The sequence below is a fragment of the Anopheles arabiensis genome, chromosome 3 (assembly GCF_016920715.1).
Source record: "Anopheles arabiensis isolate DONGOLA chromosome 3, AaraD3, whole genome shotgun sequence".
Taxonomy (NCBI): Eukaryota; Metazoa; Arthropoda; class Insecta; order Diptera; family Culicidae; genus Anopheles; species Anopheles arabiensis.
In genome coordinates this window covers 75062244-75084901 of record NC_053518.1, presented here as the reverse complement: position 1 = coordinate 75084901, position 22658 = coordinate 75062244, and the positions used below count along the sequence as shown (strand labels likewise).

Below are 22658 nucleotides of genomic sequence, written 5' to 3'. Positions count from 1 at the left end.
GCCCAACAGTGCAGTTTCATCCGGACCGTAACGCATGACGGTCGTGTCTAATCGTGTTTGTTAGTGGCAGCTCCAGCGCTTCTACACAGTAAATTAAGAGCTCATCCTGAAGAGTTGAGGTGTGTGTTTGTGTGTGCTGCTGCAAGTGAACTTTATAAATCAATTAGCCCAGTCTTTAATCCGGTTTGTCGGTATTTATGTGCAAAGGATCCAGTACGCAGTACTTTGATGTAACCTTGGCTAGGAAGATCGATGGCTAGCAACAAGGAGCAATGCATCTTAGGGCACTCTGGCAGCGTGCACGGGGTGTTTGTGAGTGGAGGAGCTCTCACAAAAGCCACTTAAAGTGACCGGGGAAGCTTTCAGGAATAGCGATAAATCTATTACTTTGCACCGGAGAAGCTTTGTGCAGCAGTGCTCTCGTGTGTGAAAGCAAAAGGTGTGCACCACGCAACCACGGCACACATGTATGGGGCCAAGGTGGAACCGTTTTGATGCAGGAAGTGAAACAAAAAAGGCGAAAGAAACAGTTCCAAGGATCACTTTCAGCGTGGAGTGAAGTGCGTGACATGAGCTAGAAACTACCAACCTTGACCGAAAAAGGCAAAAAAAAAGGAAACGGGTGGTTCCAACGGACTAATAGGGGCCACAAGCGGTTTAAAAGCGCTTTAAGACGGGTAGAACGAACGATGGCCAAAGTGGTCCATTTTGTAGCACGACCATGTGTGCGTGCGTGTGTGTGTGTGTTTGTCCGGGTGATAGTAAAAGTGTACGACGGTTCGCGTGTGGGTTAGTAGTACGGATCGAAGCCAATCCAGGATCAGCACCCGTAGTGACACGAGCGATAGGCTCTAGCTCCGTTCGGAGTGCACAGTTTACAAATTCGAGTTGACGGCAACCACCCCCAAAACGGGGGTTTTTTTTCTCTATTTCCTACACGGACATATTTTCCCACCCAATTTGTCAAATCGAATTCCAACGATTTGCCACGAAACAAATTTGCTTTGTGCCGTTTTGGGGATCGTGATTCGAGCTTATCCTCGCGTACATCTATTGCGAAAAGTGGGCAAACGATGATGATGATGATATGGATCGTGGTGTGGCAAATTGATTAGAAGCATGGAAGAGAACCAAAAACGAAAATCTCTGCCTCCACAAATAGTTGAAAGTGTTCAGCAAACTCGTGTGTGAGTGTGTGTGTGAGTGTGAGTGTTTGGCACAGTGTAAAGTGGCGGCTCTGTGATGGATCTAATTCCTACTACCGGCGACCTTTTTGCTGACGAAATTTTCGGACGCGATCCATTTTGACAGTTTTCTGACATGTCCCCAAGCATTGGTCCTTGGGGAGTTTTTCTACCACAGAAACAGTCTCTTTTTTTGTTTGTCTTTTCAACAGAAAACGCTAGTTGGTTTTGTTTTAGCTGATATATTTCTTTTTGTGTTTTTGCTAGGATCTCAGTACAACTTTACGTAAAGGACAGAAACGGACATTGTTGGCAGTGGTGGAAGCTTAAAGCGCGTCTGTCAAATGATTGTGTGTTGTGTGAAGTGGTGTACATTGTGTGACTGTTAATATTTCTTCCTGCAGTAGCAGGGAAGAGAATGATTACAAAAGGACTGACGATGCGTGCAACAATGTTGCTTCTGTTTTTGGGAGCTTTTGCACTGATGCAACCGAGCAATGGTGAAGGTACGATATATTTTGGTATTTTATTTGCTTTCTGTTTTATACATTTATTTACTTAAAGTCTAAATGAAAAGCTAAGATTAAGATAATTGCTTATGACAGACATCCTCTGAAAGGTTATGATTCAAGCTTTCTTACCAAAGTAAATCTACGATATTGCGAGCTGCCTACCGGAAGATATCCAGAATTTTTGGCATGGCGGACGAAGACACGCATGTACGCATGTTTTAAGGTCTAACTTCAAATTTAAATCAATTCCTCCTCACTTTTTACGACAAAGTTGTTGGAGTTGGTCCGGAAACATTTAATGGGACGGAGCTGAAGCTCATTGCTTGCCGCTGGAAAGACAGTGGACTCGATTTTTGCTTCCTTATATGTTTTTTTCGTAGCGATTTAGCGACTCGTTTCTCGGTTTTCATCTTCAGCTTCCTTTGGAGCCTCAAGTCGCTCAGAATCGTCGGCAATTCGGAACCGAATCTTTCTTTCGATGCTCTAATTGTTGTATAAAAGTGCCAAGATGTTGTAGATGTTGAAATGGGTTTATTTGACGTTCTCAAACTACCTCACGGTGTCCGTTTCTGACGTGGTGTGGTGTCTTTCTTCGATCATGCACGCTTCTAAACGAAGTTGCTTCACTTTTTCGGCCATCACAGTGAGAATTCGACTGATGTAGGTGTATTTAAATTTTGTCTGCTAACTCATAGGAATCAATAATTGAAAGTGCAATAACCGTTCTGTGAGTGCGTTAAGATAATCCAATGAAACATCGAAAAAACTTGTTCATTTTTTTTTAAATGCAAACGTTATTACAGGGTTTTCCAGGAGTACTCATAACTGTGGTACACTTTATTGACTCCTTCTTCCGTGAAATGAACTTAATCCAATCGGAATTGGACTTTATATCACCCTTGTTGGACAGATCCAATAGGAATTTCCTAGGAGCCTGTTCAAAAAGATTTCCAGAGTCCAACATTGATCATATGAAGTTCACTTCCTAGTAGAAACAGTCAAGGAAGTGTCCCACAACTATGAGAACCCCTGAAAACCCCTGATCCATAAGTTCCGCAGCAAAATGAGTATTTCAAATCTTTGAAACAAGAATTATAGGAATTGATCCATATTAATAGACATGACTTATTCTCCCATCCCTGCATTATGTACCTGCATTAAGCACCTCCATTTTATCCTACATACCCATCTCCCCACGAAGGTGAATGTGCGGTTATATTTATTTGCTTTTTATCGCTGTCTTCCAACGGCACCAAACGCAAGCCCAAGCAGTGCGCTAATGCAATATGGCGTTATCGGCAGCATCCGCAAACAGTGCTGCACTTGGTTGCCGTGCTCTGCAACGGAACTATTTTCTTAGCTGCCTTATCTTACGCTTGCTGCTCCATCGTAATCCGACGCGTAAACGGAACGTGCACGAAGGTGTTAGATAGTAGTTAGCTGCATTTCGCTGCATTACGATTACGTATGCTTGCACCGGTGCAACGGTTGTGTACACAGCAATCCCACCGACTAGGTAGAAATTAAAGCCATTGCATTCTTTCCTGTATTTCTCATTAGGGTTTAGGGTAAAGTCGCAAGCATTGGTGCATTCTTGATGCTTTGAATCTTTGTAAGGGCATCATGTCAACAGCGTGTCGCTAGAATTTGTTGCTAATATTTTCAAATAAATTACTAAATCTACTCACAATTATCTAACACACTCATTTGATCTAAAGACATAATTAATAACTACAATTGCCTGCACCGCTCAACAACGTGATTGTATCGAAATGAGGGAATGTGAGAGTGCGTGGAGTGAGAACAAATAAACCTCAAGCCATGTCTACATTGGCGTACGTGATTAATGTACATTACACGTGGCACACCTGGTGCCCATCGTGGGGTGCAGCCTGGACTAAACTGCTCCAGAACCCAAACACCCCATTGCCGTGCCATCGGGAGCACATAATAGAGCAATTCGCATGAAGCAACTAAATGGAAGAGGGCGAAATAGCGGGTGGGCGAGTGGGCGACAAATTGAAATCGTTTCATATCGTTACGTTTATTGACTTAGAAATCGGTAATTGAAAAACACAGCAGCAGCAGCATAGCGAATTATTTATGAGAAGGATTTAATTATTCATTTTGAGCATTACCAACGGCCATCCAGCTCGTGCGCGACTCAGGGAGAGAATGGGCGTGGAGATGAAGCGGAAGCCATGGAACAGCAGTTAAGAACAGTTTCTTGTGTGTCCAAATGGCACCTTTTACCCATACGCCGCACCACGGTGTGAGTAGCTCCAGTTCAACAGCGTGCAGCAAGGTGCTGTGCGCATGTAAAAGGTTAAATTTTATTAACCATAAAATATATAACCCGCAGAGAAGCTTTTCATACGGGCGAAACGAGCGTGCGCTAAGGTGTGTGTGTGCGTGTGTGTGTGTGATAGTTCACAGGATTCAAAAGCCAGACCTTCACCCCGTTCCGGCACTGGCTTCTTTCACTTTCGGGAAGCAGATGGTTTAATTTAATTTTCCGTACGAATGTATGTGGCATGTTTTGCAGATGTAAAGCATAAGCGATGGCGATACGGCTCTACTCCTGCCGTAATAATTTTGACGGGTCGTTATGGAAACAGTGCTTTTTGGCAGTACAGGACCCACACACACATACACGTGTGTGCGCGCGCGATAGAATGCATCTGACAGTGGAAACTGCGGCAACTTTTGCGGCACCGTAGTACACACTGCAGTTGCACCTCCGTCGCTGCCGAAATGAGTGACGAATGATAGCCGGAATTAGGTACTACATCCGCCTGTATCGATATCCGTGGGCTCTTGAAACACTCGTGTGGAGTGGAGCTCGAGTGGAGTGTTATAAATAATTGATTTAATTTATAAAATAATATACATTTATCAACCGCACCGCCAAACACCGGTCGGTGTAGCCAGCGGGGGGATGGTGGAATGGTGAGCGGTTGGTGGTGTTGTGATTTTTATGTTTTGTTTTATTAATGTTACCGGTAGGAGTGTTTTTTTATGGACGTGACATGTAGACAAGGGGACGTGTAGCGTCCCACCGTGTGCAATTAATTTCTACTGATTGCTGTTTTCGAACTGAATGTTGCTTGCACCGAGGGGGTGTTGTTTTATTTTGTATTTTGTCGGTGCTGTTTTTTATTGTTATGTCTGTGTGGGTGTGGGTGTGCGCTGATGATGATGATGGTCATCACTTTATCATAAAAGTAGTTAATTTGTGTTGGATGGGGGGTAAAGGCTACCAAAATAAAGCACAACAGAGCAGAATGGAACAGTGTGATGCATTTTATTTCAATTCGATTAAATAGAGTATGTCAGCATTATAGTTTACAGCGTAAAATAGTTTACTAACTTTGCAATTAAAGCCATTATGCAAAATGATAAAGGGATTGACCATCGTGCTTAGTTGACAGCTGAGATTTCATGTGTAATTTTGCGATTAAATATTAACTTTAGAGATTAATAGGGTTGATTATATGTTTATCGAGTAACATTGTTTGCCACGATGCTTTAAGCATTAACTATAGAAATGGCGTGTTTTGTCCGTGGTCTAATTTACCACGGAAATGCTGGTGACCTATGTTTAATTCTCAACATTACTCAACTTAGCTCTATTGTTCTATGAGTTTTATGTAGGTAATTTACCAAAAACAGGCCAAAATTCGCTTATCTGGCTGAATGAAAAATTGACTTCAAATCAAGCACACTCTTCCGGGTGTAGGTTGACGACAGGTGTGATGCAGTACTTTAGTGAATATTTTCATCAATCAAATTTATACCAAGAAACTAATATTATGGCAGTAATGCTTGCTATTAATACAAATACCACCATTATAGGTACAACGAAGCAGTCACAAAAATATGTATTTTTCGTAAATTTGATGTATTTCAGGGTAAAAATGGTTGTGATTGCGAAGATAAAACATATTCCAAAACATATGTGTTAAAATATTCAGAAATTGTCCACCCTGACACTTTAAATCCATTAAAACACATCGATACCACTACAAATTGCACCACTATTGGTACATTTACCCTGTATAGAAATTATTGAATTATTCGCCTGTCAAATTAATAAATATGATAGTTGATGGTCTGAGCTAAACTACAATCTTTTTTTTTAATTTAATGATGCATCAGGATAAAAATGATTACTCTTTAATGTCATAATACACTAAGGAAACTAGTAGGTCAATTGATGAAATTCTCAGAATTAATAAAATTCTCTAACAGCGTAAATAACTAAACTATCTCTTTGAATGCCTGATGATCTCCTACACAATAACCACATCCATTTTAAGCAATAAAAATAAACGCTTGCCTGAACGTTGCTGTGATACTGTCTGGAAGCCTGTTAAAATAAAGTGCATTCCTCGATGGTACCACCGTTTTGTGCTGTTCGTTATTAAAGGATATTTGGGATCAATGTTCGTGTATCGCATACCCTTGCTGCTGTTTGCTTCCTCACTACTTTCGGCTGCGAGATTAAACCGCTTTTCAAACGCTGTCGATGTGCTGGTGATTGTCAGACCGTTTTTAGCTCTTATATTGTTTTTCTTTCTTTTTCCTCCCCTCCAACCAGCAAAGTGGCAATTATTGATTTTTTAATTTAATTTGTTAATACCTTTCACGATCGAGCGATGAACCAGTCAGCAAAAAGGGTTGTTTTTTGCCAGAATCTTTTAATCAGAAATTTTAACAGCATGTTTTTCCTTTTTTCAATACTTCTCAGCATTTTTTTGTCACATTCTGTTGTAGTTTGTCATGCGTAATTTATATATTTTAACGAAAAAAGTGAAAGCAAGTTTTCGACATTACATCACGTTTATACTCCAATAAATTACTGCTATTCTGTTGAACTCTGTGTGATTTTACGAGATTTTACATTAATGGCTTGATTCTGATTATAAAAGATAGGTCATAACGTCACAAACGATTACATTATGACATATTCATATAACTGTTCAGACAGCGTGTCAAAAGTATAATAATTGCTAAATAATCTTATAATCTTTTCAAATATAAATCTATGTAATAAACTTTACAACAAATATCCTACTCCACATAACATCACAATGTTTAAAATACAAGCATTAATTATTACCGTAATAATAAGCAGCTACATTCAGACCTCCAATTACCAACTTCTCAAACCCCCCATTCCCATGCAGTGAAATTTCATTCGCAGGAAGCTGACAAAAGAGGTATTCACTTTCCCAGCAGAAGCTGGTGGGAATGAAATCGCAAACCTCGCATACGTGCATCGATTGCATAATCTCACACCCTCCTCCGGCCCAAATATCCCAGGGCCACGGGGGGTGCTTCATCTATTATTTACCTTCGATTTCATTATCAAGCGGCTCGCAGGCGCCGAGGAAGAAGGGCCGAAGAAATCGAAACCATTTCTATTATAATTACTATCGATCCGATGGTACGAATGTGTGAAAATACCTCCTGTATGGAACGCCTCGATTTCACCTTTGCAACGGTCCGAAGGTAAAGAATGCCCTCCACTACCGACACCCCCCCCCCCCTCATTCCATATCGGATGCCAGCATCCATTCTAAGCTGTAACAGATGAGGTCGGGTCGGTTCCGGGCTGCTCGGTAGTTGGTAGAGAGCACAGAAATGTAATTCTTGCCTTCCCGAAAAAAGTGACTTATTTCTGTAATAGATACATAAAACTAAGACCATTCTATTACGGATGGGGATTTTATTTCTGTTGGTGCTTCGGGTGGGTGCTCCATTATTTTATAGCAGCCCCATGGGCCGGGTTGCATTGAGAGCTGCAGGTTGCTCGCAAATGCAATCTATGCAATGCCAGTGCCAACCCAATTGTTTGACCCCCCCATAAGTTGGTGTACCATAGGTGAGAAAATTGATTCATGACTCGTTTCCGTCACTGTTAGTGGGTCGCTGAAAACCGACCGAGAACATTGCCGGTAATTGGATTCGAGCATTTTATTGCACGAAGCACCACTAACCACTGTGGCAAAGGTAGGGCGTTCGTTTACTGTTTGGTGTTTTCGATGAAAGGAACTGTTGGTGGTGGCTGTCGGGGAACAATACCGGGCGGTAACAATGTACTTTGGCAACGCTCGGGAATGAGCAGGTTTAATGGTGATAAGATGGGGTTGTGTTGTGTTGAAATGAGGAGTTAATGTTGCCCTTGGTGAAGGAATGTTTTATAAAATCTTTATGACTTCATTGTAGCAGTAAGATATTGTAGTTCTGTTGAGGATTCGTTGTTTTTTAAATGATTTTTTGAATATGTAGAGTACATTTTTAGATAAATTTTACTTGTTATTAAACACTTCCATTAATACAAAATGAGTACATGTTTCAATACCAAATGAACCTCCAATAACGACTTGTGTATCATTTTCCCATTCACCAGCGATTGCAATCGAACAGATCCTGTCGCTGTGCTGCCAGGAAGGCGAAGAGTGGGGCCTGCAGAGCCGCACCTGCTCGAGCTTCAACAAGTCACTGGAGCTGGTACCGGCTGGGCTGCACGGGCTGTGCCTGTCGACCATCGAAATCTGCTGCTCGAAGCAGCACAAAATCTACCAATGCACAGCTGGCCAGATAGCGGCCCGCCAGGGTCTCAGCTGCTCGCTCAAGGGTGACCATTCCGGGTCGGAGTTTTACACGGTAGGCACAGTTTGGACGGAGCAGACCCGGGCCCAAAAAAAAAGGATACATAATCAAATTTCTAACCTCGGCAGGATTGCTGCGAAGCGTGCAAAATTGGGCTGGTGGTTGGCTCGAGCGCTAACAAGTGCTCGGTGGAACCGTTCGCCTTCGGAAGCCCCTGGGACGAGATCTATGACGCTTGCTGCAACGACATCAAGAAAGAAGGTGAAATCATACTCCTCAGTGGCAACGATGAGCGTGAGTGTTTGTTTGCACGTGTGTTTTTTTTTGCCACACCTTTGCTTCTCTGTTGTTGCGGTTGCGGCACCTGTTTCGAATTCCCCTTCTTTACATGCTCCCAATTTTGCGGGGAAACAGTATTTTTTTGCACCGAAAAGCTAGATAGTCTACATTGGAGAGGACTGCGTCTGTTTCGTTCTTGTTATTTTTTCTTTTCTTTTTGTTTGCTCGTTGGGGATTTGATTCGTTTCCTTCACCAGAGAGCTTATGTGAGCAGTTTCCGTCGATCTGCTCGCAGGTGTGCGAGAACGTCGAGGGCGGTTCGTATGTGTGCAAGTGCCATCCCGGGTACGAGCTGCTGGACGACAGGAAAACCTGTGCCCTGGTTTCGGACGAGGATAATGAAACGGTTGAGCGTAAAGGGTAAGTCGGACCAGGGATATCAATGGAATCATCCGAAAAGTTCAGCTTGCAAGGTAATGTACTACTAGAGTAGAATATACTAGCAGGTATTTAATTAATGTAATTATGAAATAAAGGTGGATTTGGGTGCATTAAGTGTAAATTGGTTAAAATTAAATTTGGCATGTTTCTACTATCGTATAGAAGGCATATGAGCCAAACAATTCAGTTACAAAGGAACTTCTCAACTTTGGAGTGTCAAAAAATCGTGTTATGAAATACAGAAATACAAACAGCAGGTGCTAAAGTAATTTTAAAGATTTTTTAAAGAAAGAATTGACATTCTATTGGCAAGCTTATGATGTGAAAAAATGCATTTTCAATCAAAACACTTCTGGACAAACACGAAGCATGTATTAGAAACATCTAGCAAAAGTGTGGAAGTTTGAAATAACAATTTCAGAAAAATACTTTATATTATTTTTAGGACGAGTAGGGATCTATGCGAATTTATTACATCAGATATTAAACTAAAGCTGCTTTCCTTGTTCCTTCTTCTAGTACATTCTTACGGTGAAACATGTCATATTTGCTGCCATAACCCTTGCACGAATAGTTAAATATCCAGAACCTATTTTGTTTTTTTGTTATGAACAAATGAGTATTTATAGCCAAGAATTTACTTTGTTCACAATAATAGTCTTATTTTAAAACACAAATGCTGTTTAATCAAGCAAAATGACGACAGTTGGATACATACCTAATAATAAACACGAAAAATACATAAAATTTCTCTGATACTACTGTACAGTCTATGCTAATCTAGTCTAAAGTAAGATTGCGGAGGAATCATAGTTTACTCGTTAAAAATTAATTAAACTGCAATTTTTAGGGAATAATTATTAACATTTTAAATACCAGCTGTTTCATTTTTGGTTCATATTTGGTTTGGAGAGTTTTAGAACGTCTGGAGAATATTTTTTACAATATTTTTTTCGTTGTCTAAACATTCTTCCAATGTTATTCGAAACATCCTTGTTTATTTCTTGTAGATGTGTACCTTTATTTATTTTCCTATTATCCTATAGTCTATACAAATACTGCGCAAGTATAAGCTGTCAAATTGTACAGATGAACTGTCGCCTATTGATATGGGTACACGTTGTTGATGCAACAAAAACACTTATCCTTCTTGGAACAATACATTATTTATATACAACTACTGGTTTTTAGTTAACTTGTACCTGATAACTAGGCATCTTTAGAGCAAATGTGTTCATGGATGTTTGGATTAAAAAATCAATACCAATCAAATATTGGCATTATAAAAACATTCAAATTGTTATAGGTCCTTATCTGTATGATAATTCCAGAGTTTAGACATTTACATAATTGTTCTCATTACCAAAGTGTACCACATTTGTTCGTTGTTAGTTAGCGCTTTTATCGTTGACTAATCCTACATAAGCCCCCAATAAGGCTGGTTAATTGATTGAGGATAGTAGTAAGATATTCAGTTCGGTGTATTCAGGGCTAGCTTCAGTAGGCTCTACAGTTAACGGGTATTAAGTAAAGCCATATATTTTAACAGATTCTACAACGCTGGACGATATCTTTCTTCATCCCTATTATATGAACCATTTGATAGTCATATTTAAACCATAAGCTTTAGTAAAGGTTTTGATCCTCTGAGAAGAAATCTATAATTTGAAAATTATTCTAAAATCACAAAATTAACATGTATATAATTTATTAGGAAATAAAAATAGTGATTTAAAGGATTTTTCCTTGGACTGGCCAATATTCGTTATTCAATATTCGCAATATTCAATATTCGTGGTTAGTGAATTTATAATGTTACGTTACTATATTTTTCCATGATTGAAACTAGTGGATACATAATTATCCGTTGACATGAACATGTGCTTTAATGAGTAAATCATAAAAATGTTTTCTTTAGTTCGATTATCAATCTGTCGTATAATAATACCTTTATTGTTGAAACCCTCGCCCGTGTTTCAAAAGCACAATAGAAATCGCTAATTACAATTAGTATAACAGCGCGTAATTACATGATCACTCCATCACTCGGCTCTCCAATGCACCACTCACAATTACTCTTTTTGCACGTTCGACTTTCCGACTTTCAGCTGTGATGCCGGCTTCAAGCACAATAAGCGCACGGACAAATGTGAGGATGTGAACGAGTGCGAAACGGGCGAGGCCACCTGTAACCCGGACAGTCAGGTTTGTCGAAACACACGCGGCAGCTTCCTGTGCGTTGATGTCGTCCTTCCGGACATTGCTTGCGACCCGGGCTACACACCGAAGAATGGCAAATGTGAAGGTAAGCTCTACACTTCCAGGCACGGCCCGGAAACGGAAAGAGAACTGCTTAACGCTTCTCGTTAGCCGTAGAAGTGAAACAAAACAGAGAGCGGGGGAATGGGAAAACCTTCTCCTTCTTGCCGTGTGAGCAGCTCCTCCGTCAAATGTCTGAATTAGTTTCCCGTGCGGCTGTGTCACACATAATGTGTCACACCACAAGTGTATTTCATCGTGCACCATCCTGCTTGCGCTTGTGCCACCCCTCACAGTACATTGAGGTTTGTTTGTTCTCTCGCTTTCTGGGTGTTACTTTCTAATTCCGGCGCTAGATGTGAACGAATGCCTGGAGCAGTTGGACGCTTGCGACCGGGAGCGGCAACACTGTCTCAACGGACGTGGCAACTATTCCTGCCTGCCGAAGGCGGTCACCATGTGCCAACCGGGCTTTGCTTACAACGTGAGCTTGGGCGTATGCGAAGGTTTGCCTGCTTTCTTCATCATCATCTCTTTGCTTTTCGCTTGCTGCCTGGTGCCTTGGCTTGATGCTGTGGTGTAGGAGATCACTTCACCGTGCATGCTTAGCTTGTTTCACGTTTTACTTATCTCATATCCGTCTTAGTGCTAGTATCATATTGTACAGTGATGGACACATTTGTAGCATAGGTGATGGATGGCACATTATGTAGAAGCCGTTTGGTATTTCCATAGAATAAATAAACTCGACAAAGATTAAGATTATCATTTTGAAACAAAGTTTATACTTAAATTGACTAAACATTATATTTTGAGTATACTAATACTGCATTAACTCCGTACCTGACCTAAAATATTTATTCTTCAGAAGCATACCTCCAAAAATCACACATTTTATTTAATAAATTCAATCATTACAACAACTAACCAACATCCATCCATCACTGTACGCTCATATTCATAAAGTTTGCTAACCTGATAATGGTCGCCAGATAAAAAGATGTAGATGATCCGAACAAAAAAAAAATCCTCCCGAGATACATTCAATTAACTTTTTTTTTTCGCTACGGTACACCACGACACTACACTCTTAATGCAACATGTTTCCTACTTTGTCTCAATCAATCGGCCCGGATCCCCCGACCCTGATGCAGACGTCAACGAGTGCGAGGAGGACGGTGCCTGCGACGAAGGATACCGTTGCGTCAACATCGAGGGCTCGTACGAGTGTATCGCGGTGGTGAAGAATTATCCAACGTACGTGCCCTTGTTAGTTCGTAAGCTCGTCGCGAAAAGTTTCACTTTGAAACTGTTTGGAGAAGGAAAATGTACTAACGTTTACTGTTCCGGTTTCTTCCCTTATACGCTTCGGATTGGAACCATTCGCCCCCAACAAACCAACCCAACAGCCCGGCAAGAAAGAAGGTTGAAACGTGTACGCCCGGTTTCCGGCGTCATAATGATCAGTGCGTGGGTAAGTCTTCTCTATGATATGAACTGTCTTCTTTACATCAGAGCCTTAGGTTACTTTACTGTGGGACAAATCCCATCTTACGTTCCATATACCTGTATCTGGAGTATATCGTACTTGAACTCATTCCGAGAGATGAGATCCAATGTGTAATTGGTGTTATCCTTTCATGTTGTTCATGTCAAGTTGCTATTACCAAATACTCTGAAGTCGTTGGGAAACCGATTTCAGATCATCTTACTAACTTGCCCCAGTTATTGATCGACACTTCCTTTCCGTTTTCCATTTTCCATTTCATCTTCTTGCAGATATTGATGAGTGTGCGGCCGATAGGAACGCGTGCGACAGTAATCAAGTCTGCACGAACGAAATCGGTGGATTCAGGTGTGATTGTAAAATTGGATTCAACCTGGATACCGTTACGAATGCGTGCGTCGGTAAGAAAATGTGTTGGAAGTGTGGGCCTTGCTTTTATCTTTCTCTTGTGGGTTCTGCTTTAGCAGGGAGTGGATACAGTTATTGGAGGATTTGCATTGATTTTGCACCTGTTCGCAAAGAAAGCAATGTATAAGATAGAGCCTCAAAAGAGCTTACATTGTTTAAGTTGTTGTTATGAGTATCAAAGGTTTTCAAACTAACGTTTGTAGTAAAATCTTAGAAATTTAATTCAGAAAATCTGCACTATTTCACAAAACTGGGTGAATCGAATCGTTACGCTTGCTGCTTTAAACCGAGCAGTGGGAAAGGAGATTGAACGCTGGAGTAATCACTTGACCCAATTGACCTAATTAACGCCATTTATCACCACAGACATCAACGAGTGTCAGGTGAACGCCCACGAGTGTCTGGAGACGCAGCGCTGCGACAATACGATCGGATCCTACACCTGCATCCGGCTGCAAAGCTGCGGCACCGGCTACACGCTTAACGCGGAAACGGGCCACTGTGATGGTGAGTGCAGCAGGAGGGCAGGCAATGGCAACCCCTTCCCGGAACCGCAAACTAACTTTCGTACACACCACTGTGTGCATCTTCCCCTCCAAACCAAACAGATGACGATGAGTGCGCGCTGGGACGTCACAACTGTCGGCCGCCGTTCGAATGCTTCAACACCAAGGGCTCGTTCCGTTGCCGTCAGCTGTCGAGATATCACACGCTGACCAGTACGTCCACATCGACCACGACCAGCACTACCACCGTGCGGCCCTCGTACAATCCTGCTGGGTACGGGCACTATCCGGCTTCGCGATACTCTTCCTACCAGCCACAGCTGCCACCGTGCGGCATCGGATTCGAGCGGAACAGTGCGGGAGCGTGTGTCGGTAAGTGGCATCACAGTAGATCGTTTCAACGGTTGATTCCCGAAATTCTGGACACAATTTAAATTCATACTCTTTGTCAATCTCGCTTGCAATGCTGCCGATGTCCTTGTGGGGTGAATATAACACAGCAATAAATCCTTAGCCGTCGTCTACTTTTCACGCCCTTGGCGTGCAGCGCTGTACATAAGCTAGCATTATTTATGGTCACAATTACTAACTTGCTTTTTACCCTTTTGCACTCATCGCTTGGTTGGTGAACCAACGCTAACCCAGATATTGACGAATGTGCCCGTGGAGCTAGCTGTCATCGCCATCAGCAGTGCATTAATACGAATGGATCGTACCGCTGCCGGGACCTGTTGACCTGTCCCGTGGGATATCGCGTGAACGATGACATTACGGAGTGTCTAGGTGAGCCGGGGAACTAAAGGGATTCATTTTTCACCGTGAATTGAATTGTAAATGCCATGCAATGGTTACTGCCTCTTCTCCTCCAAAGACATCGACGAGTGTGCCACCGGCGAGGCACTGTGCGGGCCAGATCAGACGTGCAAAAACAAGAAGGGAGGCTATGTGTGCGTCTGTCCGCCGGGGCATATGATTGGGCGGAACAAGCGGTGCGAGGATATAGATGAGTGTGCGATGCACGGCTCGAAGGTGTGCCAGCAGAACTCGAACTGCGTCAATACGATCGGCTCGTACCGGTGCGACTGCAAGGAGGGCTTCAAGAATGGGCCGAACGAGATGATCTGTACGGATGTGGACGAGTGCAAGGAGATCCCGGGCCTGTGCCATCAGCGCTGCCTGAACTATTGGGGATCGTACCGGTGCGGGTGCCATCCGGGCTACAGGATAAGCTACAACAATCGCACCTGCGACGATGTGGACGAGTGTGAGGAGTACAAGTCGGCTAATTTGTGTGTGGGAATTTGTGAGAATACGCCAGGTTCGTACAGCTGCCGGTGTCCGCATGGTTATAAGCTGGGAGCGGATGGAAGGAGCTGTATCGGTGAGTAAATAATAGGAAATGTAAAAACAAATCTCTATCAGATTTTGATTCCAACAGACGAAGCTGAAGGGAAGCTTAACAATCAGCTCGTTACCGTCGTTTGACTTAAATAACAAATTCCTTTCAATAACGAACAGGCTACGAAGAATATTGGAATTTCGACTTTTTTTTAGTTGCTCGCTAGTTTCCATGCTCGACTTGGGATTTTATGCTAACATCAATGACTTCAGTTTTGTGAATTTCCCATTTACTTAATTAAGATCTTATCGGACGGTGCTTTTCAAATTTCCTCACATCCTTTTCCCGTTCCATTTTCACCAATTCTAACATTTCACTCCATCGCACAGATATCGACGAGTGCGAAACAGGGGATGTATGCAGGGGACGCCAGGATATATGCACCAACATCGGTGGAAGCTACCGCTGCACAACCATCGACTGTCCCTACGGCTACAAACACGATCCAGATCGTCGAAAGTAAGTTGAATATTTTTTGTCGGTGATAGCAACCATCTATTGCAGCTCCGTTACTATGTGTTACTAACGTTTTTTTTTACATTTCAGTCGTTGCGAGCGGAGCAATAAATACTGCAATACCGGTGACATGGAATGCTTGCGCCGACCTCACTCGTACTCGTACAATTTTCTAACGATCGTGTCCAACATTTTAATACCACCGGAGGGCCGCGGACTATTCACACTGACCGGTCCATCCCACTTCCAGATGATCGACTTCGATCTGAAGCTGGTTTCGGTTGATGCGGCCCCGCATGTAAAGCCTGTCGATATTCACTACTTTGGGTAAGTGGGACTTGGAAGCGGTTTTTAAATATTGCAACAGACGTGGAGAGCATTCCGAATTTTCGCTTCAAATTGTACTTTAAATCTAACAAAAAAGTCTTTTTTATTACTTCCCGCGCAAATGTTTACTCTTTTGTTTCGTTTCAGGCTGGAAAAAAGAACGAACGACGCACAGCTAAATCTGAAGAAAAGCATCGAAGGCCCGCAAGACATCGAGCTGGAGTTGAGCATGAGTGTGTTCCACAACGGTGAGCTGTACGGTACCAATGTGGCGAAGCTGTTCTTGATGATATCGGCGTATGAATATTAAAGCGCGCGTGCGTTTGTTTACCATCGGTGAAGCTTCAATTCACCCGCTCCCTCCCCGGCAGTGGTTAAATATTACATTCTTACTTTAGCATTCTTTCGCTCAGCGCGAATGGAGTTAGCTAGTGTGGCGGTAGTAGACCCATTCGGAGCGTAAGATTGGCCAGTGTTTCCGTGTGAAATTCAAGACCGTATACGAATTGAATAAATATACAACCTTATAAACACACCAGATAAAGTTCATGCTGCAGACTTTAAAATGTATTCCGTAAATGTTGATGAAGGTATAGATTATTGAGCAAAAGGAGTTAAAATCAGTGAATAGATAAAGTTCAACAATTTATAGGCTGCTCAACATGCTCTTCTCGGTAAGTCATGACTTAAATAACATTCAACTGGATTTAAACCGTTACATGGACATGAGGACATTTCAGAAAAGTATGTTTTGGAATTGATGAATAAGGAAAGAAGTTTAAGCAACACCCAAGAATATTCATTTGAAATGATAAAAGGTTCTCACACTTGTAGGATACTTTCATGACTCTTTCTTATAGGAAATGAAGTTTATGTGATAGGAATTGGAATAGTACCCTTTTTGGACAAACCCAATAGGATTTTCCAATCAAACTATTAAAAAAGGAGTCCGTAGCGTCCAATTCCGTAGCGTAATCAACATATCATCATTTATTTTTTCTTCTTTACAAAATGTTAATCGGATATTTTTAGCAAAATATTGCTTTTTCGTGTTATCCAGTTTAAACAAACTTAATTGAATAGAAAATACTGAACTTTTATTCGTATATATAATATTGTTGTATAAAAAATAATGAATACCATTATTGCAAACATGAAAAAGCTAGGTCAAAAGCTCATTTTGAAGTAAATGCCGAACGGATATCGGCGAACAGAGCTGGTGTTGTGGCCGATTAGTTGAAACACTCTTAGTATAATCTTGCCTTTCGGATAACTAACTTGTGTAAAAACTTACTAAAACTGTATGACAAAAAAATACTTCCTTGTAATGCACATTTTTAGTTATATTCACCCTTTTCACTAAATTCCATTCGCTTCATTAGATACCGTCATGCCTCTAATCCGTTGTCATTCATTTTTATTAAAATGTTAATCACGGATTTACGCACACGCCTATCCATACGCTGCTACAGCTTTGACAGGGTGAATTAAAGTAAGGCTCACGACGACAAAAAAAGGCCTTGCCAGATGGTAGGTTTACGATTGCGGAAAGATTTAACCGCCCGGGATGTTGCTTGTTAAAGCATAACTCAACCATGATGACATTATTAAAAGAGTGCGAGAAGGGCCACTTAGGTTACTAATTCCAACGAACCCGCCACTTCCCCATGCACTATTTGTATTGCAGGGAGAAGAAGAAGAAGAAAAAAATCCGAACTCTTTGCACCCTCGTCGCGTAGCGAATACTCTCTTGTGCGTCATTATACGCGCGGTGCGAATGATGACATCTTCAAGTCTTTCAAACTCGCTTTTGACACCCTCGTCGAGAGGTTGGGTTTCCCTCAGCAGGGAAAAAGCACTCCTTTCTGGCGCTGGTGTGTAAGACAAGTATCCCTCAGCATCCCCACATCATCATCCGGCGTGGAGCAGGAAGTCAGTAGCATCTCCCAAACTGTAACGAACGGTTTTTGCCCGTGCCAAATGGGAGAGACAAATGGGTCGGGCGACAAAACACACCCCGTTTGGAACGTAATTAAATTTAGAGCAGAAAGGGAGGAAAATCATAAATAAGCTTGCTGTAAGTGTGACACAGCCCACACGGTACAAAGTATTCTGGCCAATCCTTCCCAACCGCAAACCAAACCGCTTTTCACTCACCCATCTCACCCGTGCGGTCACACACTCTTCGCTTTCGTTCGGTCTCATGGGGAGGGAAGCTTTTCCCTGTGAATCAGCACCGGGGTGCTCGTTTTTTTCTTTCCCTCAACCGTCCGTCATCGCTAAGGAGAGGGATGGCAAAATGTGACATTCGGAAAATTTATATTTGATTTGATAAACTTACGAAGATAAAATAATCTCCTCTTTCATTTCCTAAATTGTTTCCGTCCGCCGGGATGGAAATACGCGGGCTGCCGCTGCTTCACCGTTCGATCGTTGACATCAGTCGAGGGATTTCTCGCTCGCTCGGATGGCAATGCGTTACGGCACGGTACGTTACGGTCCTGTCCTGCCCGGTGTAGATGTTGATGGCATATCTAGCAGCTGCCAGGGGTTTTTTGCAACAGCAACAGCTCCGTCAGCGATGCGGTTCGTGTGATTGTGGCCTGCCGGATGTCCAACGAAGAATCACGGCCAGTGCCATGTACTGCAGCGTACAATGCATTCCGTGGAGTGATGGTCATTTTGGGATATGATTGCTGACGAGCTGGTACTGATGTTTGGCGGTTTTCGTCGCGCAGGTAACCGCACTGGGACACAATCATTTGTGTCCTGTTTTTCTTTTCCCGAGAAGCTGTTCATCGTTGTGAAAAAGGGGTCTGCATTTTTTACTTTTTGATTGAATTTAGTCCAATATACAAAAACTGCCTTATGTATATGAAATTTAAAGGGCATTATCCATTTCTTTTTATATTTTTACAAATTTATTTCAATTTATTTACAACCAAACTAATTATCTTTATTTTTCATATTGTAATCTTATGTTTTTTGTTTGGTTCTACTTTTTTTTAAAAATATTTTTCTCTTTGTATCTTTTATTTTTTTTTCAATTTTACTGTTTTGTAATTGAGTTCTACTACCATTACTTATTGTTTGTACATTTTTGTCAAATGCCCAATCTAAAACTTTGAAAGCTTGATAAATTGATTCATTTCTTAGATTTTAGCAACGATTTTTCGGTTATTTTCTTACGCATGCAGGAAAATGTTTCCAAATGGTTTAACTCCTTTCGCGATCTGATTTTAATCTTATTTCGTTCTAGTGCTTTATTTTATAATCTATCTTCCAAATTCACTCTCTTCTTTTATCATATACTCTATTTTATTCTTTTAAAGTATATCATTTGTTTGTTGTTTGTTTGTTCCTTTGTTGCCATTATTATTAATTATATTACTTTAATAAAGTTGTAATAATGGCTTAAGTTATATAATAACATCTTTTTGGATGATCTGATGATTTGGGATAAATTAATAAGTAAATGAAGTAAATAAATTAATAATCTTTACAAGAAAAACACAAAACACAAATGGATGATTTAATTTGAAAGTATAAAAATATGGTAATAATTGTTAGGTTTTAATACAAACATATCATGATTAATTTATCTAAAAGACAAATAAAATATATCTAAAAGAAAATAATCCAAACATAAGAAAAACATTCCAGCTATAGCTAACAAAATGAGTTACATATCTGCAAAAGTATTACAAAATCTGGAATATAGCACTGGAGTAAACATAAATATGAAAAGTTGTTGCTAAATGGGAACCATCCTTTTCCTGATGGTTTGATGGAAACCAAAATGCGTTTGATATAAATTGCATCTATTGCATAACCAGGACCATGATCATCATCATCATCATCATCATTCTCGTCCACAACATCTTCATCTTACATTTTGACCGTTCTGCAGGATGTAATTAGTTTATCGCTTTAACTTCCGCGTCCACTGGGCCAACTGGACCATCAGCACCGGTAACAGCCGGTAACAGGAACCGTCCCACCCTTCGATTCGAAGAGCGGAGATGAAGATATTTTTACATCTCTGCAAACGCAATGCATTTCAGTGGGGAATGTAGGGTTTTTTTCTCACCTTCTGCGAGCATAAGCATTCAAAGTGGCAAATTTTATAAGGCACATGAATGCCTTCGAGACAAGTACTGGGTAGCAATGTGGTGACGATGCACCGCGTTCGCACAAAAAAAAAAACGGGGCGTTTTTGCCATCTTGCGCTACAGTTAATTTCCTATCACTTTGCACTGGGCTGCTGTGGCTGCTCGGTGTGTTGATGGAGGAAATTAATTTTTCAATAATAATTGCAATCCTGAGGCTAGGCTGGGGAACCCATGGGGCAACCGACCGTGCAAGTGGTTCCGCCTCTGCACGGATGCTGTGATTCTGATGAGTTATCTAATATTTAAGTGAGCAATAAAGTTTGCCATCCCTTCATCTCCTCGCTGGCCACCGGGAGGGCATAATGCTGTTTGGATTAATGAATTGCAGCATGACAACCTAATAGACTCATTACCAAGCTGAACAGGTAATGCGAGCCGGTCAGTTATCTTTCTCCAGCCTCTCGAGGCGAATTGAAACTTAAATTACTGCAGCAGCAGTGCAGGGCTACAGTAGGAAGATAAACACAAGAACACGAGTAGTTTTCTTTTACGAATGTTGAAACTGAAGAACGAAGGAAAACGAACGTACAGCAGACGAATTGCAATGGAAAAAGTTCGTGGCAATCATCATTTCCTTGCATTAAATTGCTTTTCTGCGCTTTGAAAAGAGCGGAAGTGCTCTGTGGCATTGTGAGTGGAAAGGATTGCGAAAATTATTTTTGACTGTTAATGGATTTGTTATTATACCGCCGTGGTTTAAAATTTCCGTAGGGACAATTTTCTCCTAGCATTGTTTTTTTTGTTCAGAATGTTGTGTGCAATTTATTAATCATTATTATAGGCCTTTTATTATCCCAACCGTTAATGGGGAGCAAGCCTGAAGATAATCTTTCCGCTTCGCATGCCATACTCGCCTATAAGTCGGAGGCAGCTGCAGGGCATGTGGAAGCCAAACATAATCGTTTCGGTGCATTTATTAATCCTTTTGCTTCACGAATGGTTTAAGAAACGCAGATATCACAAATGTATTAAATCGAGCGCAACTGTAACCACCAAAAAATGGTGTTTGCAATCGCAGTTGCGCTGTGAACGGTGTCTAAAAAAAATATGTTTACAGGGGTTTCAAATTCACTTTCCCATGTGTACCAACGCTGTCGGGATATTTTTCAGCAGCTTTCATACATGTTGTTTGCATCACAAGGTAGGTCTTTTCAGTTCTGCTCAAGATGACTGCATAGAGTCCAAGTGGCTGTATAGCTTTGATTGTAGTCGCTATGAAAAATTTCTATGGAGATCTTCAGGATGGAAGAAAATATTTCTGAGGACTTTATGTTAAACCTTGACCGACTGCAAAAAGAGGATTAGTATAAAAGTACATTGGACGGACCCCTTCTATTTGGCGTCCTACGCGGACATGCCCGGTCTATACAAGCTTTTAAGACTTTGTTCAATACCACGTAGTCGGATAGATTAGTCTAGTCCTTACTACGTGGGGACGGCTTCATTCCGAACATGAACCCATTACGGGCGTGTTATTGAGTCGTTCGAGTTGACGACTGTACCACGGGACCACCCATTGGACGGACCTACCGTTCGTAATTTAAAGCATAGATACATGCCATAGTCAGGTCACAATTTGGAATGACTTAGACAGTGCTTTCGCATGCATTTGTGTTATTAGATTGTACGAATAACACATGGAAAACTCCAAAAATCATGAAACTGGCGACTATCTTTTATTGATTTACGCGTGATTTGAACGTTTGCTTTCAACTTCATTTATAAGAGTTGCTACTAGTTTTTCGTATTTTTGCGGTTGTGTTTTATTTAACCTTAATAAAAATTTAAAAATGGAGAGTGAAATTACCACACAAAAAAGCTTTGATTATTTAAAAACATTCAAAAGGTTTTTACATTGGTGTTGAAATCAAAATTACAGAAATTATTACATGTTCTGTCCGTCCAATGTTCTTTGCCAAATTTTCGTTTGATAGGCGGAGAAAGTATGGTGGATCATAAAAAGTTCTGAAAATAATTTCTCCTTTCCAATCTCAATAGAAGTTCGATTTTACCATAGAGTAGGAAAAACAGCTCATAATCCTACCTATACTCTTTCGAAAGTCACCTTGGCTGAATAATTCAAGTTAGTTAAAGAAAAATTATGAAAAAATAGCGAAAGAATCAATTTACAACAAAACTTTCCTAAGAATTCATTACATGGTATGATAGCGGAAAAAACAGGAAGGAAACAGCACAAAAGGTAAAAGATGCACCTTTTCCTTGCAAATAGGCTCCCGAATAATTTCCCGTTTTGTATCAAAGCCTCCCCCAAACCCTAAGCGGACGCTAATTTTTAATCGCTTCACAGAACCGAACGACAGCAAAATTCCGGTAACTGCTTCCCATTTGCCCGCGCCCAAGGAAAACGCACCGAAAACTAAGATTAATGAGCACTAATTGCCCTCGATAGGCGAGCGTTGTGACCACCGGCAGTGCTTAGAAATAAATCATTCAATTAGCACGGTTTCCGGCCGTTCGGTGGTTTGCTCACGGAAAACTGGCTCGATCGCATCGGGCCGCATCGGTTTTGGGCGCGCGATCGAACACAAACCTGATTACTTCCTATTGTGTGTGCGGTGATGCCGGAAAT

The 22658-nt window shown here is 41.3% G+C and overlaps 1 protein-coding gene across 8 annotated transcripts; it reads left to right on the top strand.

Moving 5' to 3' along the window:
- On the top strand, positions 1-16436 carry LOC120902504 (fibulin-1). 8 transcript variants are annotated; one of them, XM_040311308.1, is made up of 17 exons: positions 1-88; positions 1452-1690; positions 8112-8368; positions 8443-8608; positions 8851-9013; positions 11143-11339; positions 11650-11799; positions 12448-12550; positions 12703-12767; positions 13073-13201; positions 13575-13715; positions 13817-14086; positions 14360-14497; positions 14586-15095; positions 15443-15572; positions 15660-15896; positions 16044-16436. In XM_040311308.1, the coding sequence occupies exons 2-17, from the start codon at positions 1603-1605 to the stop codon at positions 16204-16206; spliced, it is 2907 nt and encodes a 968-aa protein (XP_040167242.1). In that variant the 5' UTR covers positions 1-88; positions 1452-1602; the 3' UTR covers positions 16207-16436. The 8 variants fall into 8 exon arrangements, with proteins under 8 accessions (XP_040167242.1, XP_040167243.1, XP_040167245.1 ...); XM_040311309.1 differs by having other exon boundaries at positions 8-119; XM_040311311.1 differs by having other exon boundaries at positions 8-183.
- Positions 16437-22658: the final 6222 nt, after the last annotated feature.